The 24,698-nt window shown below is 41.2% G+C and overlaps 3 protein-coding genes across 4 annotated transcripts; 2 read left to right on the forward strand and 1 right to left on the reverse strand.

Moving 5' to 3' along the window:
- Window positions 1-566: 566 nt before the first annotated feature.
- mcm3 (minichromosome maintenance complex component 3) lies at window positions 567-6,579 on the forward strand. The gene is made up of 17 exons (XM_046373796.1): window positions 567-767; window positions 1,076-1,188; window positions 1,505-1,713; window positions 1,847-1,977; window positions 2,083-2,321; window positions 2,402-2,510; window positions 2,609-2,762; window positions 2,880-3,011; window positions 3,119-3,327; window positions 3,422-3,596; window positions 3,696-3,822; window positions 3,949-4,099; window positions 4,570-4,710; window positions 4,842-4,951; window positions 5,115-5,188; window positions 5,538-5,634; window positions 5,865-6,579. Exons 1-17 carry the CDS (start codon window positions 693-695, stop codon window positions 6,061-6,063), a joined length of 2,445 nt encoding a protein of 814 aa, XP_046229752.1. The 5' UTR covers window positions 567-692; the 3' UTR covers window positions 6,064-6,579.
- Window positions 6,580-10,082: 3,503 nt separating this feature from the next.
- On the forward strand, window positions 10,083-12,970 carry il17a/f3 (interleukin 17a/f3). Its single transcript, XM_046373738.1, has 4 exons — window positions 10,083-10,208; window positions 10,966-11,171; window positions 11,292-11,435; window positions 11,980-12,970. Exons 1-4 carry the CDS (start codon window positions 10,200-10,202, stop codon window positions 12,107-12,109), a joined length of 489 nt encoding a protein of 162 aa, XP_046229694.1. The 5' UTR covers window positions 10,083-10,199; the 3' UTR covers window positions 12,110-12,970.
- Window positions 12,971-13,069: 99 nt separating this feature from the next.
- stmn4 (stathmin-like 4) lies at window positions 13,070-23,270 on the reverse strand. 2 transcript variants are annotated; one of them, XM_046373737.1, is made up of 6 exons: window positions 23,159-23,270; window positions 18,457-18,519; window positions 18,042-18,137; window positions 17,633-17,838; window positions 15,342-15,533; window positions 13,070-14,585 (listed from the first exon to the last, which is right to left on the reverse strand). In XM_046373737.1, exons 2-6 carry the CDS (start codon window positions 18,467-18,469, stop codon window positions 14,526-14,528), a joined length of 567 nt encoding a protein of 188 aa, XP_046229693.1. In that variant the 5' UTR covers window positions 18,470-18,519; window positions 23,159-23,270; the 3' UTR covers window positions 13,070-14,525. The 2 variants fall into 2 exon arrangements, with proteins under 2 accessions (XP_046229693.1, XP_046229691.1); XM_046373735.1 differs by lacking the exon at window positions 23,159-23,270 and having other exon boundaries at window positions 18,457-18,617.
- Between the last annotated feature and the right edge of the window lie 1,428 nt (window positions 23,271-24,698).

Below are 24,698 nucleotides of genomic sequence, written 5' to 3' on the forward strand. Positions count from 1 at the left end.
TACGTCTCTATCCAGCGTATTAATCACGCATATTATGCGTTGATATTTGCCGAAAATGGCAGCAAATATCGTCGCTCCTTCAGATGGTCCGTTTGAAGCCATTCAAACAAGTTGAAAATACGGACTGGTTTGGAACTATTGGGAACTACGTAAACTAAAAGACTGCGTATCGGGAAGTGTCGGTGCTGCTGGGTATTGTAGGCTTTTTTCTAATTATATGCCTCGCAGTACTGATACTGAAACATATGAAGATGGTGCTATGACTTAAAGGCTGTTGAAGAAATAGCCTGGTTTGTCCCCTCTCTGTCTGTACCCTTGGACGCCGTTATTGCTGTATTTAGTGCGCCTTTATGTATGTTTTGTATACGATGTAATAAGGTACAGCAATAAAGCAAGGCATTTCCTCCTTTATAACAGCCCGCCCCTTCCTGCTGCATTTTCGCGCGAGTTCTTGGAGGAGGCGGGGTCAGGTGCTGCCACGGTGGATTTTATTGGACAGCTGTAAGTTTACCCGCCGACTATGGAGAGTATACGTGCCGAGTTGACCAATCGCGTCTTACGTTCTACTTCTACCCCTCGCGCAGTGGCGCGAAAACTCTCCAGTTGTGTGGTTTGACGGCGGTAGGGTGCACGCCATACAGAGCTCTGCAGAATATTTTAAGTTTTGAAAGTGTGATAGATAATCGTTTATAATGGCAACTGACGTCGTAGATGACCGGGAGATGAGAGAGGCTCAGAGGGACTACCTGGACTTTCTGGACGACGATGTAAGTCTGATTTTTGTCAGGTTAAACAGTCTGTTGTGGGATGAAATGACAAACCATGCGGTCGCAACAAAAGAACTGCCCTTCATTTGATTCGTTTACGAAGAATATCGAGACTGCAAGTTAGATTGCATTAGTTTGCAAATGGCACATGTTAATATAAGGCTTGGTGCAGCAGTTAGGTCTGTTTATCTTACTGTGTTTAGTCTGGCGTAAGCTGATGCATCTGTCTTTCTGAAGCCCCGTAAAATCATTACCCAGCTGTTTGGGGTTAAATAAAATGGCATCGAACTTCTGCTCACTTTCTGCAGCAAGACCAGGGGATTTATCAGAGCAAAGTCCGGGACATGATCAGCGAGAATAAAGCTCGACTCATCGTCAACATCAACGACCTGAGGAGACGTAACGAGGCCCGGGCTGCAAAGTAAGGGACGGAACAACATGTCTGTGCAGGGAAACCGTCTGATATGTGACTAAGTGTAACATTTAAGAGATTAAATCACAGCTGCTTTTAGACAAAATATACAGCTACAGGAGGTTGACTTTAAACTTAGCTGTAACAGGTCATACCTGAAGTAAGTAGTGGTTTGTTGCATGTTGTCCTCAATACTTGTCTTGACCAGTGGAACCAACTGATTGTGACTTTCATTGTTTTTGTATCTTGACATTCCCCTGTATAACAACAGAAAATAAAAGCCATAATTATGTCCATGACCCAAACGTTTTCTTGCCTCTGCCAGGCTGATGAACAGTGCCTTTGAGGAGCTGCTGGCATTTCAGCGGGCACTGAAGGACCTGGTGGCCTCGGTGGACGCCACCTATGCCAAGCAGTATGAGGAGTTCTACATTGGTCTGGAGGGCAGCTTTGGCTCCAAACACGTTACACCACGAACCCTGACCTCTCGCCTGCTGGGCAGCATGGTGTGTGTAGAGGGCATCATCACCAAGTGTGAGTTTATTTTCCCCCTCTGGAGCCTTTTTCATGACTTGTCTGTTTGACTGCTTTGTACTTGATGTAAGCAGGCTTTCAAAATGCACAACATCAACTTGTTGTTCATTTACCCCTTCTCATTTTTCCTCAGGTTCTCTTGTGCGTCCTAAAGTAGTGCGCAGTGTCCACTACTGCCCAGCCACCAAGAAGACAATGGAAAGGAAATATACTGACATGACCTCCCTGGATGCCTTCCCCTCCAGTGCTATCTACCCGACCAAGGTAACAGGAAGAGCCCAGATGTTTCATTTCAGATAGTGATGCTATTAACGGTGATGGTCCTCACTTCATTACCTCTTTTTCTTTCTTCCCCATCTGTCTCAACAGGATGAGGAGAACAACCCTCTGGAGACAGAGTTTGGCCTCTCCATCTACAAGGACCATCAGACCATCACGGTGCAGGAGATGCCAGAGAAAGCCCCCGCTGGTCAGCTGCCTCGCTCCGTGGACATCATCCTGGACAATGACCTGGTGGACATGGTCAAACCCGGAGACCGAGTGCAGGTCATCGGAACGTACCGCTGCCTGCCTGGGAAGAAGGGAGGATTCACATCTGGCACGTTCCGGTGAGATGGGATGAAGTGTGTACTGGTGCTGCTGAGTTCACACTAGTTCTTTATTACTGATTATCCTTCCCCCCACTCAGAACCATCATGATAGCCTGCCACATCAAGCAGATGAGCAAGGAGGTGTCCCCCTACTTCTCAGCAGATGATGTAGCCAAAATCAGGAACTTCAGCCGGACTCGGTCCAAAGTGAGGCTTCAGTCTTGATGCATGTTCAAGCTTATGAAAATGTTCTCATTTTAACTTGAAGAGAAAGTCACTTCTCTTCTTTTCTGTGTTTTGCTTAGGATGTGTTTGATCAGCTGGCTCGTTCTCTAGCTCCCAGTATCCATGGCCACGAGTACATCAAGAAGGCCATCCTTTGCATGTTGCTGGGCGGCGTGGAGAAGGTGCTGGAAAATGGATCGCGCATCAGAGGAGACATCAACATCCTGCTCATCGGTATTAGTCTTTTATTTTCTTTTCTTTTTTTTCTTTTTTAAATGTACTCATTCAGAAAGCTTGTTTGGTAGGAAGTCATTGATGTGCAGTATCTCACCATGTGTTCCTCTTTACCAGGTGATCCGTCTGTAGCAAAGTCCCAGTTGCTGCGTTACGTACTCCACACAGCGCCCAGGGCCATCCCCACCACTGGGCGAGGCTCCTCTGGTGTGGGTCTGACTGCTGCTGTCACCACAGACCAGGAGACCGGTACGACACGCACGAACTCCATGCATCAGTCTCACATTTCTGGCATTAATTGTAGCTAACGCTGTCAGTTTTTGTGTTGTACTCATCACCTTTTGCTCAATTACAAGGTGAGCGTCGCCTGGAGGCGGGTGCCATGGTGCTGGCTGACCGCGGCGTGGTGTGCATCGACGAGTTTGACAAAATGTCCGACATGGACCGCACGGCCATCCACGAGGTGATGGAGCAGGGCCGCGTCACCATCGCCAAGGCTGGCATCCACGCCCGCCTCAACGCCCGCTGCTCTGTGCTGGCGGCTGCCAACCCCGTCTACGGCAGGGTGAGCTACTAATCTCACCCTTACTTATCTGACCTTATACATGTGCTCAACTCTCAGACCATCTCTACATTTTTAATCCTCTCTGCCTTTGCAGTACGACCAGTATAAAACCCCCATGGAGAACATCGGCCTCCAGGACTCCCTGCTGTCACGTTTTGACCTCCTGTTCATCGTCTTGGATCAGATGGACCCCGAGCAGGACCGCGAGATCTCGGACCACGTGCTCAGGATGCACCGCTACCGTGACCCCCGTGAGCTGGAGGGAGCAGGTACCACACATCAGCACTTCTGCAAAGTGTGTTCAGTGTAGCAGTAAGGTAGTGTGTTTACATGCATCTAAAATTGGGCATTTCCTTTGTGTTTCTCAGCCATGACTCTGGGTGGGACAGTTGACATCCTGGCCACAGAAGACCCAGATGCCATCGCAGAAGAGCATGAGGAGCTGCAGATCTATGAGAAACACAACAACCTGCTGCATGGAAGCAAGAGAAAGAAGTACGCGTGCAGTATGAACACACCAAACTTTCACTTTTGATTAATGTCTGTGAAAAGCACAAACACATCAGGATGACTCGCTTGAGGGAATAACTAAAGGCTAAAGTGATGTTTCCTCTGAATCAGGGATAAGATTCTAAGTAAGGAGTTCATGAGGAAGTACATCCACATTGCCAAGTCTGTGACACCGGTGCTGACAGAGGAGGCAGCCAATCACATTGCAGAAGAGTACTCGAGGCTGAGGAGCCAGGAGCAGATGGGTGCTGATATCGCCAGGGTGAGCGGGAGCACACGCAGCCAGATGCACTGTACCGATCAGACTTGAGACCGAGTACTGGTTCTGCTTTGTTCAAATGTCCCACGCTCTCTTACTGAAAAGCGCTATTTAAGTGCGGTCGGTTTCTTGGCTTGGTCACTGTGGTAGTCTCGTGACAGTCCGTCAGGTTTTCAAGCCGAGAGCACTGATGGAGTCTTCTTCTATTAAATTTATAACCTCCTGCCTCCCAAGCGTCATCACTGTGCTCTTTTGTGTTTGACATTGTCCTCTGCTAATGATTTCAGTCGATGGACAAATGGAGGAGCTGTTCACATGTAAAAATGTGTAATCAAACTGCAGATCAGCAGATATCTCCTGAAAGAAAAAAAGAAATGTATCTCTCAGTTTTAGAGGGAAGAAACGTTTTGCTGATGTACAGCTGATACTACCTCGTGTTGGGGCTACCTGACCTCGTTCCCTCTCCTCCTCAGACCTCTCCAGTGACGGCCCGTACGCTGGAGACTCTGATCCGTCTGTCCACAGCACATGCCAAGGCCCGAATGAGCAAAGCTGTGGAGCTGGAGGACTCAGAGGTGGCCGTGGAGCTCGTCCAGTTTGCCTACTTTAAAAAGGTCAGTTTGCTGAATAATGGAACAATGATGTCTGCCCCTCCCCCCACCTACCCAAAGACTGTGGTAAAATAGCAGCAAAGACTTCTGGAGAAACATGTGAATGAGTCTGGGGTGTTTGGTTTCCTATGTAGGTTCTGGAGAAAGAGAAGAAACGCTCCAGAAAGGAGCGCGACTCTGGTTCGGAGGAGGAAGAGGATGAGGACTCGTCCACTCAGCGTTCACAGAGAACAGCAAGGAAGAGGTGCTGAAACACGTGCACACACCCCCATACACGCTTTCTTCTCCTACGATACAGAGTAATGAGTCACTGCAATTGAAAGTAAATGTAAAATAAAGATGTTCAAAAATGCCTTTATTTCTGTTGATTGGCAGTTATTAATAAGACTAATCTGTTTGTCCTGCAGGGGGCGACGTGGCTCTCAAGGCAGCGAGCCCTACAGCCCGTATGACTTCAGTGAAGAGCAGGACGTGCCAGAGAGTAAGCATCGCTTTTATTACGCTCCTATGCCACTGTAGTGTGCTTTCACATCGACTCGTGACTCATTTCAGACACAGTTGAAAACTTGTTTCCCACGGACCATTTCTTGGACCTCTAATCTAACTGCTTCTTCCAGCTGTGCTGAAAGTAATGAATACATGAGCAAGACGTGTACTAACGGAGCAAAAAAAAAAAAGTCTATGGTACTTCAACAAACTTCATTTTCTGGTTTGAAACCATTTCCAGGGGCTTTACAGTCCTGTACCTCTATTGTTTTGAGAGCACGGAGGTCCCCAGATGTGCTCTGTATGTATCCGAGTTCTCACATTACTCTTTATTTCATTTTTAGTTCAAGCCGGCACCCCAAAACCAGCCAAGCCACGACAGGAGGAGGAGGCCATGGATGCCACATCACAGGCCGAAGACGAGGAGCTCTCAGCAGAGAGGTGAGTGATGGAGTGGACCAGCTCCAGTCAGAGCTGCAAAGTGGTTTTCATGATCAGCGCTATGCATTAGAACAGATTGCAGGGGTTGGAACTCGGCTCACTGTTTTACCTGAGAGAAGACTTCAGACTTCAAGAGATGTTTTGACAAACACGTCATGTCTGTAAGCTCCTGACAGAAGCTACAACGGGCTGTGAAATGTAATCAAATCTCCCCATGTTTTCTCCACCAGGCTGAAGGAGTTCAAGTCGTCCCTGTTCGCGGTCTTCCAGTCTGCTCATGCTCAGTCAGTCAAGATGAAGACCCTGATGGACGACATCAACAAAGAGCGCCAGAATCGCTTCACAGAGCCTGAGGTGCGATCTGCTTTGGCTCGCATGCAGGATGACAACCAAGTCATGGTTGCTGATGACATCATCTTTCTCATCTGAGGGACGTTTATTTTGTAATTATGATATGGACTCTGACAGAAGCAGTGGTGTTATATTCTAATGTACATATTGGAAACCACATTTATATTCATGCATTTTCTGCTTTTTCGTTTTCTTAAAATGCAGTCTAGAGTTGCACTCAAAAGGGGGGAGGTGGACCCTGACCTGTAAACTGTGTTCCCACACATAAAGCACCAATAATTATCTGAAACAGTTCACTCTTATGGTGGAGTTTGGTGTGAAAGTAAGTCTAAATCCTTGATTCACAGGTTTATTAATGGTAATGTTGCTTTATAATATCCTAATTACTGTGTATCAGCAGACTGATGCACATCCCTGTTCACATGTTCACACCTGTGCAGTGAAACCAACCGTGCATTACTACGCCATCATAAATCACCATCATCTTACCAACACCTCTGTTTTCTGAGTTTGTATATAGCTGAAGACAAGTTTTGAAATTGTTAATTAACTGTAGCCATGTATTAAAAAAAATAAAATATGTTTGGGAAATGACTTGTGTTCTTAAATGAAGTGACTCTGCCGTACACTTTCCTTTGCATTGGGGTTGGCGTCAACCTGTCTGCATTCTTTTTTTTTTTTCTGTATTAATGATCTTGCTGTGCATTGTTGCTCAATACCCTTTACTTCATATTTACACTATCTACGTAAGGGATGCTTAAAATTTGTTAAGCAGGCTGATGTATTTTTGTCATAATTTGATAGGAAAAATATGCTGGGTGCTGCTGGGAAACTTCAATTTCCTAGAAGAGCAATTCTCAAATGGTTAAACCTCTTCCCGCTTCTCTAACACTGTTAACAAGAAGCATTTTATTAGAAACCCCCAAATGAATGCGGATGTTGCCGTGTGTGGGCGGCAGGTCCCACAAAGTTCTTAAACCACTTCACTGGTAAGAAAATCACTGCTCAGTTTTCACCTTTCTTCTCACATTTCTTTACCCCAGTAAACGGATGAACAAGCTTACCCTGAGTCGGATAAACTTAAGGTGATAAGAGCATGTGGTTCTTTGCTCCCACACTGAGCCCCATGATGTAACTTAACGATGGTTCTGATCAGTGTGAAGATAAGACCAAGGGAGCAACCCCACATGAGGAGCTAGAAACTCATCATCCAGGGCGCAAGACGATGTCGGCGCTCTACACCCACGGCTGACTCATATCACATATAGAATCAAAGGCCGCAGCCTGTGCGTTCACCGTGTCTTTCACCTCAGCCGAGACCAAGTGTAATCTTGGTTTTTCTCTTTCAAAGCTCAGGTCTAGGATGCTAACAGAAACTATTTTATATAAATACAAAATTCAAAACCTGTTACTATTACCCTGTCACCGAAAAAACAGCAGGCAGATTAGTTGTAATCACTTGTTGGCGTTTGTATTAAATTTCAGGAAGATTGAGAAGCTTGTATTTTAGGTCAGTTTGTTTTTTCCCTTTGTCTTAAAGCTATATTTTTTTTCAAAAATACACATTTCCTTTCCTGCATTGATAAGAATATTGATAGTAAGCTCTGCAAATATATATATACTGTATATATACACACACAGTGCATGTAATATGCAGGAAGCAGCTGGTTGTCTTAGGTTGGTTAGCTTAACTTAGCACAAAGACTGAAATGTGAAATTAACTGGCCTAGCTCTGTCAGCACCTATAAAACTGCAGAGGCAGGTTGATTGTTTTCCCTTGTTTCCAGTCTTTATGCTAAGCTAAGCTAACTTGCTGCTGACATAGCTTCAAATTGCATTTCACATCTCAACTCCTGACAAAAAGGCAAATAGGCCAATCAGAAACTGTCTGACCCAAACGGTTGCTATGTCACACAGCTATTAATTAGGACAAAAAAAAATCTATAAAATTGTCAAATGCTGTCCCTGAACTCCCACTTTATGCAAAAATTCCTTTCATTTTGCAGTTTCGCAGAAGTTGTATAACTTGGGCAAGAGGGAAAAATACACCTGCACTATGTTCTAACTCATATTCCACTGTTACAGTGAAAGAGAGTGTGAAAGTGACTTAGTGGAATAAACTGGAGAACAGTTCACAGCAGTATAAATAAATGATCTTGCATCTGACTATTGGTATAATTCACTTGGTAGGGAGTCAAACTTCACCTTTGGGAAATAAGGCTGCTCACTGTTATTCTAACAGATTGTAGAGCTGACTGAGACCTAAAATCAACTGGCTTTTTGGAGCATTTCACTGGGAATAAATGAGAACATAGGAGGTGCTATTTGGCAAAAGAATGTAGACACGATATATAAGGAGGGAATTAACTAATGTAGCTCTGCTAAATTCATGATGAATTCACAGAAAAACTAAAAACAGGCCTTGTTCAAACGATTTAGCCAATTCCTGCTGAATGCTAAGCCTGCTGCAGCTGAAGACATCCTTTTTAAAGCTGCACAAGTCAATATTACTATATTGTACATGGATCAAATAACAAATAATGTGAAAGTGGTCGCTCATAGCATCAAGCCACAGAGAATCATCATCCAACTCTGTAGCTTCTCCAAGCCTGTCGAGCATTTCTGCACAGTGTTTTAGCTTTACGCCTTGCATTCTTACTCTTTTTCAGTCGCCGATCTTTCTGTACTTCCAGAGTGTAGAGACAGCTGCTCTCAGAGCTTTAATAAACCCACTGTACCTGCTCAGCACACAAAGTTAGCAACTTAGTGGCTAGTGAATGTAGGTTAGAGAGGCATACCTCCCTTGAGAGTTGTGATCAAAGTTATTTTTTAGACTTTATAAAGCTCTTTTCAGAACCACTGAAGGCTAATGCAAATGTTTTCACAGACATTGTACTACCCCTTGTGATGAGTAAATTGATCCTGTGTAAAATCAGTGGAATGACCCTTTAAAATTGTTAAGTGTGGAGGTACTCTGTAGTGGCACCCTCTGGGGCTGAAAAATCAGCCTCACAATGGCAGTTCAGAGACCTGCAGATCCTATGTGAATGTTTTATACATGGCTATTGGCACCATAGGCTGCAATGTGCAAAACTGAAATATTTTACCTTTTATTTCACAGTGAGGCTGCTGTGAATTACTGTGATTGTTATGAGCTGCAGACAATTTAAACACCACTTCATTATAACTCAAGTCATCAAATGTCTAAATTCACGATCAGCCATCTTGGTCACTCAACATCATTAAGATTCTATTCTATTCAGGTTGTGAGGAACAGATTATGGTACAATCTTAATGACGTTAGTCTGCTTGAATTTGTTGTAAACCCATTTCTCTTTACTCTAAATCCACTACTGCTGTATGCCAGTTTGAAGGCTCCTTACTCATATAATGCACAGCTTGTCTTCGATGAGTATGCTGATTTATAACCGGAACCCAAGAATTTCAGGTCAGGCATTTCCTCGACCTATAATGTAGGTTAACATTTAGCGTGGGATGGCAGCATGATGGTGGTGTTGCTTGGAACTTGTTTTATATGACTCGGATTAAAATAAATAAATAGATAAATAAAAGAAACTAATTTGAGGCAGTTCACAATGATTAGTCTACTCCTTTGGATCTGTCATCTGTGGCTTGAATATACAGTATAATATAAAGATGTTATTCTGCTTTCTGAAATGGGTCCTGCTTTTCACACCTTTCGACAGCTCATGCATATGAAGGCGTCACCTGACCTATCACACAGGGGCCTATTGCGTTTTTCCATGTGATTCTGATTAGGTCACGTAAAAAATGAAATGCTTTACAGAAAACACAAGAGAGAAAGTACAAAAGGTCAGCATGAGCAGTTGTCCTTCATATTTGAGTGTATGAGGGGTTTTTCCACATCTTTTTCTTCTTTTTGTATGTTTGAAACGTATTTTGTCATTTGTTGTAATGACAGCATCCAAGAAAATGAGAACTATGCGTACAAAGGTAGATGTAAATGGGCGTGGACAAAGAAAGAAATGCTGACAACAAAAAGACAAATGTTATGTTGTTTACAGGCCACCGTGTGTATCTTTAAAATCAGTGTCAGTCATAGCGGAAACATACTGCAGATCTTGCCAACCAACACACAAACACAGTGTGCCTGTATATAAACACAGTCAGGCTGTAGACTTTCCATAACAGCAGAGCAGCACTTCAGAGTCTGAGGGTGAGACGAAACAATCATGCAGCTGGTAAGTCTTAACTTAAACTCTTATTGATGTCATTAAATGTTAATGCAACATGTATCGCTTGAATTTTTCACTACAGATTTCTTCTTGTATGTCTTGCAATTAAGAGGCAAATAAAAGACGTGAAAGATTTTCTCAGAATGTGAGGGTTAAAAAAAACAAAACAATAATACCAACAAACCATTATGCACGTTAACAGTGATGAAATGCAACTAAGTACATTTGCTCAAGTGCTGTACAGTTTTCATTTGATTTACTGGAATACTGTGTTTTTATACCTTCACTCCACTACATTTGGTGGCATATACTGTACTTTGTACTCCACTCCATTCATTGGATAACTTTTGTCACTTACTTGTTACTTTGCAGATGGCATGCTGCATCAGAGCCAAAGTAATACATTTTTTTAATTCATTTATTTTATCTGCAACAAAGGCAATGATTTCAATAATCCGAAAAGCGCTGAATATTGGATCTGCTGATACTCCAGGCTGAACATTTTTTTTTACAGCTAGTATACAGTATACACATGCATGAAATATATTTTAGTTTACTTTTGCTTGTACTTTTGTTCTACATGCCCCATCATTTTCCTATACTTTCAGCCAAATATGAACCGGAAAATGAGACAAAAAGGGCTAAAAGTAAAAGACTCATTTTCTTTTGTTCTCCTTTGGATTTCTCTTCATTTTATTTCTCTCTCGTTATTTGTTTGTTTGTTTGGATTTGCCTCTGGTTTGCCTGGCGTTCTCCTGTTTAGGTGTTGGGAGTTCTGCTGGTGCTGGGCCTGGCCACGCTGTTGCACGGCGCCAGGAAAAGCCCGGATGTCTCTGTGATGTCGAAAAAGGGAAGAGAAATGAAAGGCAGGACGGTGAGACTGATTCTGAATCCCTTGTTGCAACCTCAGATCACCGGCAGATCTGTCTCAGCCATCGCCAACATGTCTCTGTCACCTTGGATGTACAGGTGAGGCATCGCTGACGCACGAGGGCCCCCACAGATGGCGAAACCCAGCAATTTTCACCAAACTTTTATAGTATGGAATTCTGATTATAAATGTGTTTTCCCGCTCTCTCCCTTTCCAAGAGAATCCTATGAGGCATCTAGGTTGCCTGCACGGATTTCTAATGCTCAGTGCCTGACCTCCGGCTGTCTGAGCCTGCAGGGGGGAGGAGAGGATGCAGCCCTTGTGGCTGAACCTATCAAATACCAGATCCTGGTCCTGCACAGGTGAGCCAGTTCAGGCTTAAGCAGCTAACAATGCAGTTTTTGCCTCTGCGTTTGTTTCTGGTAGAAGCAGCAGCGCGACAACCTTGCGTCAAGGTATAATGAACATGTTAAGTAACTTGGAGAGCATTTATCTCTCTTCATCTGATGCATTTCCTGTTGAAACAAACTGCTAGGGTGGGACATAACAAGAGCACGCAGTCTAAACCAATTGTGAGTCAGTTACAGAAACAAAGGCAGTTAAATTCAGTGGAAGAGGCAGAGGCACGGAGTTGTTTGAGTTGATTTGATTGATTGATTTGATTAGTTTTTAGCTCCACATTTTTTACATATACCTGCTAATTAAAAATGAGGCAGAGATCCAGTGGGTTCGGCGGTTTCCAGGAGGAACCAGGATTTTGAGAACGGAGAACTTTTGTTGCATTTTGCTTGTTTCTTCACCCATTCCAGTCACACCCACTAAAGCCTACATTAATGTAATTACCTTTACTCTACTATAATCATCTGTGTATGTTCAGTTCTTACTAATTTTCCCATCCCATACCAGAGTCCAAAGGCAAAGGCGCAATAACAAAAAAGGGAGGAAGGCAAGGAAAAAGTATGACTTCCGACTGGGGACGGAGGTGATCACAGTGGGCTGCACCTGTGTGAGACCCAGTGTCATACCACAGCTGTAACACACAGGGGAATTCTGATGTTAGCATCTTTTTCAGCGTACTGTTTGTTTTTACCGCTTCTTAAATTAAACTTGTATTAAGCAATGCTTTTTCGTCATCACTGGATCAAACAACTCTGTGTAATGCGAATATTAGTTAATGTTAGCGTGTTCCTGGAATGCTAACATGTTAGCCATTAGCTCACCAGCTTAAGCTGTTAGCATGCAGATAGTCCCAATGTCACAAAGTAAATAAAATAATATCTTGATCCACTCATAGGATCAAAGAGCTATTGTGGTTTTTTCTGCCCCCTAGTGGTGAAAAATTGCTTAATTCAGCTTCAACCCAGGAAAATGTATAGTAAATGCGTGTATAGTACATTATTATTATTATTATAATAGTTATTATTATCATGTTAATGTATGTATTTTCTCAGGACAACTGAGTGATGAAAGAGATTTTATTATAAATATACAGTATATTCTTATATACCATCCATCCATCCATCTTCTTCCGCTTCTTATATACTATGGTGATATTATTTTATAGGGGTGTGTATGTTTTTATGTTTCTATGTTTGATGGTTATTTTTTTATGTCTTATAATGGTCCTGTTCTTATGTTACTATAAACTTTGATTTGTAATTGTACTGTGAAAAACTTTATGAATTTAATTAAATTACCAGCAAATAAGACTGAAAAAAAATCACCGTATAAGAGTGAATTTGAATATTTCTTTAGCGTTCAGTACTGCACTTAGTAGAGTGCCCCTATGCATTACACACACAGACTGCTGTTATTTGTCCAGCCTGGAGGGCAGCTTGTTTCCATGAAAATAAGGTTATAGCTTGTTTTCTATTACTACTGCTGAAGAGAGGCATCATGTGTTTCTCCTTATGAGTTACTGAACATATCCTCAGCAACCATCCCCAGTGGAAATTATGCCTTATGAGAAGTGAGAAAACAAGAGCAAAGTTGTGAGTTCAGTCAAGCTGTTTTTACTGACCATGCCAAATAGATACAATCAATCCAGCCTTGAAGATATACAGTGACACACAGTTACAGCAAGTACAAACCCCATTACGACTCTCCTGTTACAGTGCAAATATTTGAGACATTTCAATAAAGTCAGTATGACTCAACAACGCAAGCAAAATTCATCTTTCTTTTTATTCTTTCAGGTTTAAATTCCTTTGAAAATCAGAAACTGACAATCAGAGCACAGCAACACATGCCAAAGCAAAGGGAGACTGCTGCTTAGACAGACACTCCCAAGACTCATCCTTTCAAAAATGTCCAAATTCTAACTTGACACCCACTGACTTTGCCCCTTGTGATGTTATTGTTGTTTATACGGTATATATTCACCATCCTTCATGTATGCATATGTGCTTTTGAGTTGTGCTTGATGAAATAAGAGTGCAATCAGTGCTCTAAATCTAAGCGACTCAAATGCATGTCACTGATCTACAACTACACTACAATTAAAGTTTCACACAAAGCCTGAAAATGGCAGAATACAGCAGAGCGTCCTGCTGTTTCAAGCTTTTTTTCTTTTACTCCCCCAGAGCACTGTAGAAACAAAAGGCTGATGCTTCATTTTATATTCAGAAAGTTTAGCACACACAGACGTCCCCAGATAGGCCGAACAATCCCAAAAACGGCGCAGCGAAGAATTAGCATGAGAGCTGTGGACTCAGGGAAACCAGTTTTTATTTTTAATTTGGAAACAGCAGAATCTTGTTGGTTTGAATCTTGTTTATGTGTATTGTCTGGTCCTGTAAATCAAAGACGAGGAGAAGGTTGCAACTGTTAGCTTTAACTTGTATTGCTCGCGCCTGACTAGGGCCCCTAAGGTACATCTTTGTCCACTTTCTTCCAAGCACATCAAACCCTCTTTCATGTTTTCCGAGGTAACAATTTAGATTACAACTCCCTACTCCATAGTAACAGTTAAGCTGGAGAGAATTGGTGTAGTTGACTGTGTTGCTGCCCAATTGGTAGAATTCAGTGACAATTTCTGATGCAACCAATAGCAGGAACAACACAGCTCAGTTAAGGCTACTAAAACTCCAAAAAATGAGAGAGCTGTGATTCTAATTTTTTACCTCGTCCTGCCCTGATGCAGCTTTATTTCCCGACAACCACTGTTGCTTTAAAAACTAAGAATTTTCCTGTTGTTGCCACCCCCCCTCCCACACACACACACTTTCCTTTAGAAAAAAAGAGCAAGATTGAATTTCAACATCAAGAGCTGGCTAAACTTTGTACAGGTTGCTCATAATCATTAGAGCAAACATCAAATATGAAAATTTGCAATTTCTCTTAGTTTGAATGCTTTTGAGTTCTTTTTTTTCTCTTTTCTGCACTGTTTTGATTTACTTTTTTAATTGACTCGAAAAACTCCCCATCTTACTCTTTCTCTCTCTCTTCTTCATCTACCGACATGCTTCCTCCTTCATCTCCTTGTTCTTCCTCACTTCTTCTGCATGTTTGTCCTGCCAAACAAACACAGAGATACGGCAAACATCAGAGTCTTTAATATTCATGAATATATTAGTTTTAACAAGGGAGATGCCAGCAGAACAAGGCTACAGCTCAGCAACAGTTCACAAGGATTTGAACAGGGGGATGATACAGCTCTGATACATACTCTTTTCCACCTCATCTAATATTCATGATTTTTGATCAAACTTTTCAACAATGTTGAAATAGAATTGCAAGCCCAGTTTATGAAGGCTTGCCTCATTTGCACTCGGAAAAAAAAAATATTTGAGTTCTTTATAAAACCACTGCTGGTTAAAGGAAAAATGCCTCATTCATCGATACTACCGCACAGTAAATATGTAGCTGCAGCTGTAAGATGGTCAATTTTGACAATTTGCTGTTTTATGTGCTGGACTATTTCTTGACTGGAACCAGGAACCTCCTGGAGTTTCTGCTGGTTGCCTGACAAATAGAACATGCATAACATCAAATTGTCACTTGTTTTTTGGGTTTTTTTTTTTTTTTGTAAAACTGACAATTGTGTAAAAGATTGGATAAACAAGATATAACTTTTTAATTTGTGAAGTTTATAGATGTGCTGGTAAGAGGTTTTATAAAAAGCTTTGGATTTATAATAGTTTTAAATGCATTAGAATGGATTTTTCTTAAAGTGTGAGACCCTCGGTTTAAGAACACTTTAGAGTTCCTTTAAAAGTCCCTTAAAAGCTCTATAAATCTTTTGTGTAATCATATCTACTGCACAGTACCTTCTCCTGAAGCCTCTCCAGCATGGCAGCCAGCAGGGCCTCCCGGTTCTCCTTGTTGGCCTCCATCTTCTGCTCAAGTTTTTCCTTGGCATGCTTGATGAAGTTGTTGTTCTCTTCGAAGGCCTTCTGGATCACCTCACGCTCGTGCTCCCTTTTCTCTGCCAGGTGCTTCAGCAGCTCAGCCTCTTGACACTAGAGGGAGATAGAAAGCACTTAAGGTTAACCAACAGGCAGTCTTTACCTCTGTTAAACTGCATATAATAAACGAGCTACAATCTTTGAGATCTTGGTAGAAAGTGGTAAAATATGCAGTAGAGGACACCTGTAGCTGAACACCTGACATGCACCATTAACAGAGGGTTGTGTGTAGGGTTAAGGGTACAGTCTTTATTACTATGAAACCCAATGCTCCTTCTCTGAAAAGCACAGGGGAAACGGTTTGTGTATGTGTGTGTGTACGTGTAAAGTTATGTTTTTGTTTACTTGTCTTTTGGGTGTGTGCCATTTGTATGAGATGCAGTCGTTATGACCGCCGCCTCAGGAAATAGTAAGTAATTTACAATACTGCTGAACGTTCTCCACAGCCAAATTACCACACAACGTATGCAGCAATGATGGTAACATGGCTTCATATCTTAAAGATTTCCCTCAACAAATATAAACACAGTCAAAATTAATATTTTAAATTCATCTTTAAGTAAAAGTACTGGTCGGTTGAACATTTATTGAAAAGAAACTGTGTGAAATGTTTAAAGGGATAAATCTTGCTTTTTGTAAGACTCAAAACTGCTGCAAACCATTAGCTTTATCTTTATGAGTGTGCTTTTATTTGAAAAAGTTTTTTTTATTATCTTTTGTGTAATATCTTTAACTTAAAATTGACTAGTATCTGAAGTGACTATTTACCTCTGAAATGTAGTGAAGTGGAAGTAGGAGGTAGCAGAAAACAGAAAACTTATGTTATGTGCTTATGTTAAGTCCTTGAATAACTTTCAAGGTTCCACTTTCCACCACTGGAACCATCTCCACGCCTTCTCCGTGGGGGTAAGAGTCTCGTTTTCAGATAATATGAAATACTACTATGAGTCATGATTAGTTGAAGATGTCCTTGTGGCAAGGAAACAGGAATATGCAATAAATACAATACAATGAATATGAATTATGAGTGAAATATCATCTATTTCCTGTTTCCATCCAATAATTTTTGCTATATAAGCATCAAACTGAAAAGAGTGAACAAATGGCAGATTTCAAAGATGCTTGGCTTGTGTAATTTAAATAGGAAATTAGAATCTAGAAACATATTAATGGCCAAAGCTTTCATATTGAAATTAGTGACAGATAAGAAACAGGAGTATTCACTGTCACTCACGTATGTCCATAATACAAAAGTTTTGTTTAGTAGGAAAAGAATGCAAACAAACTTGTCAAAATTGGAACTGAATTGTAAATTCACAGTGCTTTGATGTTTTTGATATGGAGTCTTTGGTTTTCCATTCCCCCAAAAAGAGGCGGGGCCTAGCATTTTGCAAAGTAGCTGTATGTGCCAGTCTGATCTAACTGCCCAATGAGTGAGAGTGATGAACTGTGCCAACACCAGCTGTCATCACAATTTGATTTAAATGCTTTGAAATCCTGATTATTGCATTAAAGTACATAACATAACCTTCTTGAAATCAGTGAAAATGGTGCAAAGGGGAAAAAAACTCTCTAATGTGAAAGAACTTTAGCAGAAAATAGTTTTTGTGTAGAACTCTGTTACTTGCAGTAAGAAGATGACTGAGATAGTTTTCAGGGCCTTTAAAGCGCGTAATAAACAAACAATTATTGATGGAAACATCTGTTGTTGCAGATGTCTTTTGGCCATTCTGCTGCAGACACTATCTCTGTTGCCAGCTATATAATTTATCTCCTCTCACCTTTCCCTTCTTCCCCCTCTCCACCATCCTGTTTGCTTGATGAATATGAGCCATTGTGAGTGTGTCCTTGCATGATTGCCCTTGGACTTTCATGTCCCTCTTTTCATCTTCCCGCCCTCCCTCTGCTCATGTTTCCTCCCTTCTTTTCCATCAGCTCCAAAGCTCCCTCCCTCTTTCCTTTTATCCATTTCCTCCCTTTTTCTCCTGAGTTGATAAATCATGCTGCCCACAAAGAGTGTTGTCAGATGTTTGACAATGCCTGAATGAGCTACAAATAGTCAGGATTAGGGTTACAGTTTTAGGGGGAGGGCCTGTCCAGTTGGATGTGTTGTGTTGATACAAAAACTCGACCCCCACTCCTTGTCCCCTCACTTTCCGTCTCTCTTCGGCAGCCTCCAGCTTCTTCTGGATCTCTTCCAGTGATGGGTCACGGCGCTGCGGCATGGAGGTGTTGAGGTCTGGCACGCCGTCAAACGATGGGGGCTTGAGGATAACCTCGAAGGCCTGGCCTGATGCCCGCTTGTTTAGCTCGATCACCTCCACATCTTTGATGACGCACCAGCCCAGGTCCACTGCATCTGTGGCCATGTTTATGTTTATTTATTTACAACGAATCGATAATACATGGAATTAAATTGTTGCACATCATCATCATCATCATAATCATATATGACTCATTTCTTCTACATGTCTCTACAGTTAAATGCCTATTGGCTGTAATATTGCATATATTACACCCTGAGTAATTGTTAATATGTGTGTGTGAGTGGTTTATTGTTACCTTCTGCCTTGTATGTAGGTTTGTCTGCAGTCTGTGGGTTCAGGCAGGCACAGAATAGAGACACCAGGGGGAGCTCTTTGACCTTCTCCTTGTAGGCTGAGGACACACACACAGACACACACACACACACAAACAGACACTCCCTCAGTTGTGCTGTGATGTTTGACATTGCGTTGACTCAAACTAAATGATGAACAAGCATTCAGGGGCTGCTGATGTAATTCTCCTTTTCAGCTGCACTGAACAGTCACTCATGTTGTGTTATGATAACAGTCACAGTGATGACAAGATACATGGTTTATTTAATAAAACTGCACTATTTGTTATTATTCTGTCAACTGAATCCTAAGCAGTGGATACAGTAAAGGGAAGGGGAGCTGTGAGGAGTGTGACTTTCTGCTGTGGCTGCATTTACCTGCCAGAGTCATCTTCTAACTGCGTATGTAACTCTCCAGGGATGCTGAAGATCCTTCTCAGTCTGTCAGGGAGAGACATGCAGAGACAGAGGGGACGGACTGACTGAAGCAGCTTCAACAGTCACATAATGGCTGTGAGAGGCAGTGGCTAAGGAGAGAATTAACAAGCCGCAGAGCACTTGTATAAACACCTCCCACTAAGGTTTAGTTCAACCAATCAGAGGACAGCTCTGTGTTAAAGCAATAAAATACAGAACAGAACTTTTCCCAATGATCATTTTTCACCTGGAATACTGATTTCTTGTGTTTCTTGTTTTAAGGAATATAAAAACACAAATTTGTGATATGTTTTTTTTCCACAAAAAGGTTAAATTAAATTGTAAAAACATCTTAAACTTACATCTCCTCCTTGTTTTTATTCATGAAAATGCAAATACTTACAACTTTACTTTAACTACAACAAACAAAAGATGTCTATTACTTCAGCCAAGTTTCCATTCAATATTAGCACAAATTTTAACTTGGTTTCCAAAAAAATGCTGATGACTGTAATTTGGTTCATTCGATAATCGGTTGGTGATGCTATAATAAGATGTAATTAAAGGAGCACCAAAAGCAGTGGAAAATCATGTAGAGGACATGATAAAAAGGACATTTACATTTGTCTCATTTGTGGATATTTTTTGTCTACTGCAATTTTAGTCCCACCAATGGAGCTTCTGTGGGCTAGACAAACTTTTTTGGAATATTTGAGCTTTTTTCTTGTTGCTGGTCCTTCTACTCAAGTTTTTTTAATGCACTAATTGAATTTACAGGCAGTAAAAACAAATGGATGAAAAATATCATTGTCATTCTGTCACACTTGTGCAAAATGCATTTTGTAGACTATGATAGGATCAAACTTCCTCAGTGCCACAAAATCCCACTCATACAGATACAGCTTAAACTCAGATTTTAGGTGAGAAGTTCTCCCTATAGATGATGAATATGAAAACTGATCTCTAGTGTCAAACTCTTTACATGCACAGTTCTGCACAGTGAAGCTCCAACACCCAGGTGAAGTAACAAGAAGCAAAACAAATGTTGAGCAAAGGGGGAATTTTTGTTTTGCCGCAATGAGTCGCAGTCGTGACACAAGTGGGAGAAGCAGCCGTAAGTTTTTGAGAAGACGCAAGAAAAGAAGAGGCGTAAACGAAACATCAACCCTGACACCGGCTTGTTCCACCACCTGCTGAAAATGTGAAACCTTTAAACAGTGTTAAACAATATGAGATGAGATTAAAGCAAATATGTCTCTGTGATACTAACTGTGGTCTGTTAATCACATCAAATAATACTCAGTGCTATTGGATGGGGGAGGGAGTGAATTTTAAGAATAATTCAATTGAATTCATCATTGAATTCATACAGCAATTGAATCAAACTGAATTACGCTAAGAGGCAGCAAAGTAACAAACTGTCTCACCAGACCTTCCACCACCTGCTGTCACTGTCTCTCTGCCTGTCCCCTGTCTGTCTGATGATCTCACTAACACTGAATTGATGTACACCTGCTGTATGCTGGTCACTCTTGTGCTGTGTGTTGAAAACATTCAATAATAATGCAAGGGAGCTTGTGAAATAGATGCTTATAGTTAGAGGTAGGTAAATTTTCCTATTTCTACACAGTTCAATGTGTACGACTTTTACCATTATAGAGAATAAGTATGCAACTTGATGAAGTTAATAAAAGATGGCCAGAACTTTTTGCATTATTGCTGCTCAGGATTAATCACATCAAGAAAGACTAAAGCTCTTGAATACTTTAATACATGTAGTCAACTAATTGGATAATTTTATCATGTGAGAATCCAGAAGTGCCCTGCACACTTCATTGACCTTTTCACAGCTGAATGCACACACTAATTAAGTTTTACTTTAACTCCCTTAATGTGGACACCAACAATAATCAGGATTTAACGAAAACAGGCTGAACATTAGGGACTAAACAAAGACTTAAACTTTGTCAAACAGATCTCCACTACAGGGTGAGACATGCCAGTGGTGTCTGATGTGGGCCTAATTTAATTAGACATCTGTGATGGGACATGTCTGCCAGAAATGTCCAAATGTCTCGCCTGCTGTAAACTGCTTCCCTTTCATCTTCTAAGATCGGGTTCTCCATAGAGGATCATCTAAGCAGCACATGCAGCAGTCATACAGGGACATATACTGGTGAATACTGCATGGCAATCATCCTGCCTAAATCTCAAAGTTAGAATGCACTACATTTACAAAAATTAAACATTACACTTTTTGTGGGCTTATTGTTCGTTTTATCTGTTGTACAACAAATTCCCACTCATGATCAATTTATTGTGCTGCAAGGTCAGTGGACTAAATGTGCTATCCAGACAGCTAAAGACTGCAGCAGCTGAACTAACGGAACAATTGGGCATTTTGGTAAGTGATCTTAGCTGTTGTTTTCCAAGATGTTACAGCATGTAATTCCTCAAAAAACCTCAAATTGGCATTTTTGCTTTTGCACAGATTGAACAGACATGAAATTAAATGGATAAATTGGTGAATTGTAGATGTGTTGGTACTTATTTGTTTGAAAAGAGCAATTATTTGTCCCGACTTCAAGTCTTTATGCTAAGCTAAGCTAACTGCCCGCCGCCCCCCCCATCCATAGTGCAAAACTGCTACTCACCTGACAAAATAAAAGCTCACTACTGGAAATGTTACATGACTTTGTAAGTAGCTGATCTATCTATCTATCTATCTATATATATATATATATATATATATATATACATATCCGCATGAGAAATGCCTGAGGAGATGTGAGCTCCAGGGAGAAAGAGAAATGTACTAATGAGACAACCTATCAAACAGAGAAAGAGAGACATCTCATTACAACGCAGCATACACACTCACCTGACACGCTTCCCACTGGGACGCACACGCACAAGGTCACACACTGGTGCACATATAAACACAAGCAGCATTCATGTAGTCTACAGACACTTTGAAATATGCAGTTGTATGCAATGTACTGTTTGCTACTGTGATGGAATGCACACACACACACACACACACACACACACACACACAGCAGCTTCTCATGAAACCACCCTGGTTGAGGATCAATGCACTGCTTCCTGCAGGAGTAAGAGTGCTTCATTCGGTGTGAAGAGGAGGGTGCTTGGTACACACAGGGAACATTTGGGTCATGTCATGCTGAAGTTTGCTCACAGTTATATCATAGCGATTTTTTTTTAATTACACTATTTTATGATCTTCATAGAATTTTGTGTGCCAGAAAATCACCATCCTCCATGTCTGCTGAGGGTAATATCTCCCCTTTATGGTTACATAATAATATATAATGTTGTTAAGAGCAGGGAGTTAGTGCGTGAGTTTCCATATTAAAATGATAAAAAGCATCATGAATGATTTGTCTTACCGTCCATACTCATGCTTATTTACTACTCTTTAAATGCTGAATCTTCTGGCAAAAGTTCAACATTTGCTTATTTGTATTCTTGTAGAGAGTCAGTTGTGAGAACTGAGATCACTCTAGCTTTTCTTTATGAACAGAAAAGAACGTATCACTGTCATGTTTTCACAAAAAACATAAAGATACATGAACTGATTAGTTTGACTGAAAGCTGGGGGAAGGAACTCATCAGGCTCTGTCCAAAGGTAACAAAATCTGTGTATCAACACCTCTGAAGCTCACAAATTATGTTAACCCAAAAATTGTCATTTTTGCCCATGTTTTTTGTAGAAATTACCACAAACAGACAACATCTCATCTCATTAAAATTTGTCTCACGTTTTGAGTTTTCTGAAAGTTAATGCACAGTTGATTTGTTATGGGAGGAGCAGGTATGACAAAGTCCAACTTTACACCAAACGTCCTGTGCAGTTTGCTCTATGCATCAAGAGAACATCAACATTTGTCAAATTTAGCCCATCACATCCATGTATATCTGACATTTTTGTGCACCATTTTGACTGGTTTGTTGGTTCATTGGTTTGTTTTTACAGGTTTTACAGACTTTTATAATCTGTTCTTTTCCCTTCTTTTCTTACCTAATACCTGCACTAAACACAGTATATACACACACACAATAGTTAGCCTGGAACATAGCACAGCTAAAGGTGAAATTCATGCAAAAGACAAGATAGTTTACAGGTTCAAAAACAAGCCGAAAATATAGAACAAACAGGAACGTTTGTAAAGTATTTGTTGCAGTTTTTTCATTTTGTCGTACCTTTCTCTGTCTTCCTTTCTTCCTCCTCTGTCTACCACACACTCTGCGCATTCACACGCACACACACACATACATTTTTGCAACATAACCCTGTACACTCCCCCTCATTTTCCTCTCTCATCCTCTCTCTTTCTCTCCTTCATAATAGCAGGCACAAAGCTGCATCTGCACATGTGGAGGATCAATAATAAATGACACGAGTTACACACCATACAGTTTGTTGTACACCGAGTTCTCGTTTTTCCTCCCTTTCCTGCCAGCAGGAAACACTGCATCATCACTATCCTCACCCTCACCCCATTACACCCAGCCAATACACTCCCACACAAACACACACACACGGAGGCATTCTTCATTTATATGATAAACCATGAGAACCCAAAGTGACACGTTTGAAATACAGATGTGTGCAGCTGTGTGTTTTGAGATGCAGACTTACCCCCCTCTGTCCCCGTCTTCTCTGCTGCTGATGGTGGACCGGTCGGTTTCACTCGTCTGGCTGCACAGATACAGGCGCCGGGCAACAGCATCAGCAACAGCATCAATGCTGCCTCCATGACATCACCTTGAAGACATCTTATTGGTCTGAGACACTGCCAGCATCCAAGTCTCCCAGCCAATGAGAGTTTAGAGGAACGATGGGGGGGGAGGGCCGTCAGCTCTTTGTGTTGTACTGCAGGATGTGTGGTAGAATCAGTGTTTCATGATATGGTGCAGGAGAATGGGATTATATGTGTGTTTGAGTGTGTGTGTATTATGTATAGTGGAGAGTTGAGTGGAGTAGTGATTAGATTGGTAGTCTGTGTATAGGTGTGCCTGTGTATATGGGTGTGTGTGCCTGTGTGTGCATCTCAGCAGGGGGGCCAGCTAAGAAACACGCAGGACACTAAATAATTTAGGTCCTAACTGTAAATTCAAGAACAAGTTGAAAATCTTTTGCAGTGTGAAGTGGATGCAATTCATCATATTGTATATTTATTACTGCAGTTAGGAATATAAATACTGGTACTGTAACTTTTCACAGCTACTTTTCCTCCTACTACTTTTATGGTAGTACCTCAATTAAAAACCTTCTATTCATATTTATCAATATATTTTGTTATTGTGTACATCCTGACTACATTGGGTACACTAATTCTGGAATATTAGGTTTGCTGTGTGATAATTTGATTGAATGCTAATGAATGTAGGAATATTCATAGTGTAAGCCTAAATTCATATTGATAGATCTGACAAAGGGTCCACTTCAAGGCCCTTATTGTGCCAGTTGTCTTTGTGCTAATTGGTGCATATTCCCAAAGTTACAATAATACCATCACTGCAGACCACACACCACAGTTAACACATGGTGAATTTGGGGCTTTTGGGCTGTTTCCTGCTGCTCCAGACTGCTCATATCATCATGATTGGGTTGTTCGAGAAGTCTGAAGTTTTGGTGAATATGTGTTTCTTTTAGAAATATTTTTACAGTGCACTGACAATGGATTACATAATTACTTAGAACACAAAAGATGCCGCTTGGTGTGGCATCTTTTTACCAGACTTAAGGTCCATTGGGCTCAACAGACCATTGTATTGTTTTACAGTTGATTGTTTTGGCTTTATGGAGCACTCAGAGAGAGAGAGAGAGAGAGAAAGGGCACACAGAAGCAGACAGAGATGCGTAGTCACAGCAACAGTAGCAGTAATAATAACACTGGAAAAATTAAAAACAATAATAATATTAGTAGTAGTAATAATAATAATGTCTATGCTGGTATATGCTGGTATAACTGTGACTAAATGTTAATAATAGCAGCTGGTGTCAAACAGGACCACAGCAGGAGGTCCTCAACGAACTCTAAAAACACGACTGCATACTGCTCAGGGTTCAAGGTTTGCGCTGTCAATGAGCCTAATATTTCCTTTAGGAGTTGGTGGAAACCAAAACAGAGCTGAAAGAGAAGCATGAACATTAGACTAATTCGATTAATATTTAG

This window comes from Scatophagus argus, chromosome 19 (genome assembly GCF_020382885.2).
Source record: "Scatophagus argus isolate fScaArg1 chromosome 19, fScaArg1.pri, whole genome shotgun sequence".
In the NCBI taxonomy this organism is placed as follows: domain Eukaryota; kingdom Metazoa; phylum Chordata; class Actinopteri; family Scatophagidae; genus Scatophagus; species Scatophagus argus.

Excerpts from the sequence above, each read along its gene's own strand:
- mcm3 (XM_046373796.1), top strand. The coding sequence starts at position 693 with ATGGCAACTGACGTCGTAGATGACCGGGAGATGAGAGAGGCTCAGAGG. Across the intron at positions 1,714-1,846 it reads AGAGGGCATCATCACCAAGT|GTTCTCTTGTGCGTCCTAAA; the intron begins GTGAGTTTATTT and ends ATTTTTCCTCAG. Across the intron at positions 3,597-3,695 it reads CCGTGAGCTGGAGGGAGCAG|CCATGACTCTGGGTGGGACA; the intron begins GTACCACACATC and ends TGTGTTTCTCAG.
- il17a/f3 (XM_046373738.1), top strand. Across the intron at positions 11,172-11,291 it reads CTGTCACCTTGGATGTACAG|AGAATCCTATGAGGCATCTA; the intron begins GTGAGGCATCGC and ends TCCCTTTCCAAG. Across the intron at positions 11,436-11,979 it reads CAGATCCTGGTCCTGCACAG|AGTCCAAAGGCAAAGGCGCA; the intron begins GTGAGCCAGTTC and ends ATCCCATACCAG.
- stmn4 (XM_046373737.1), bottom strand. Across the intron at positions 17,839-18,041 it reads ACCTACATACAAGGCAGAAG|ATGCAGTGGACCTGGGCTGG; the intron begins GTAACAATAAAC and ends ACATGGCCACAG. Across the intron at positions 14,586-15,341 it reads TGGAGAGGCTTCAGGAGAAG|GACAAACATGCAGAAGAAGT; the intron begins GTACTGTGCAGT and ends TTTGTTTGGCAG.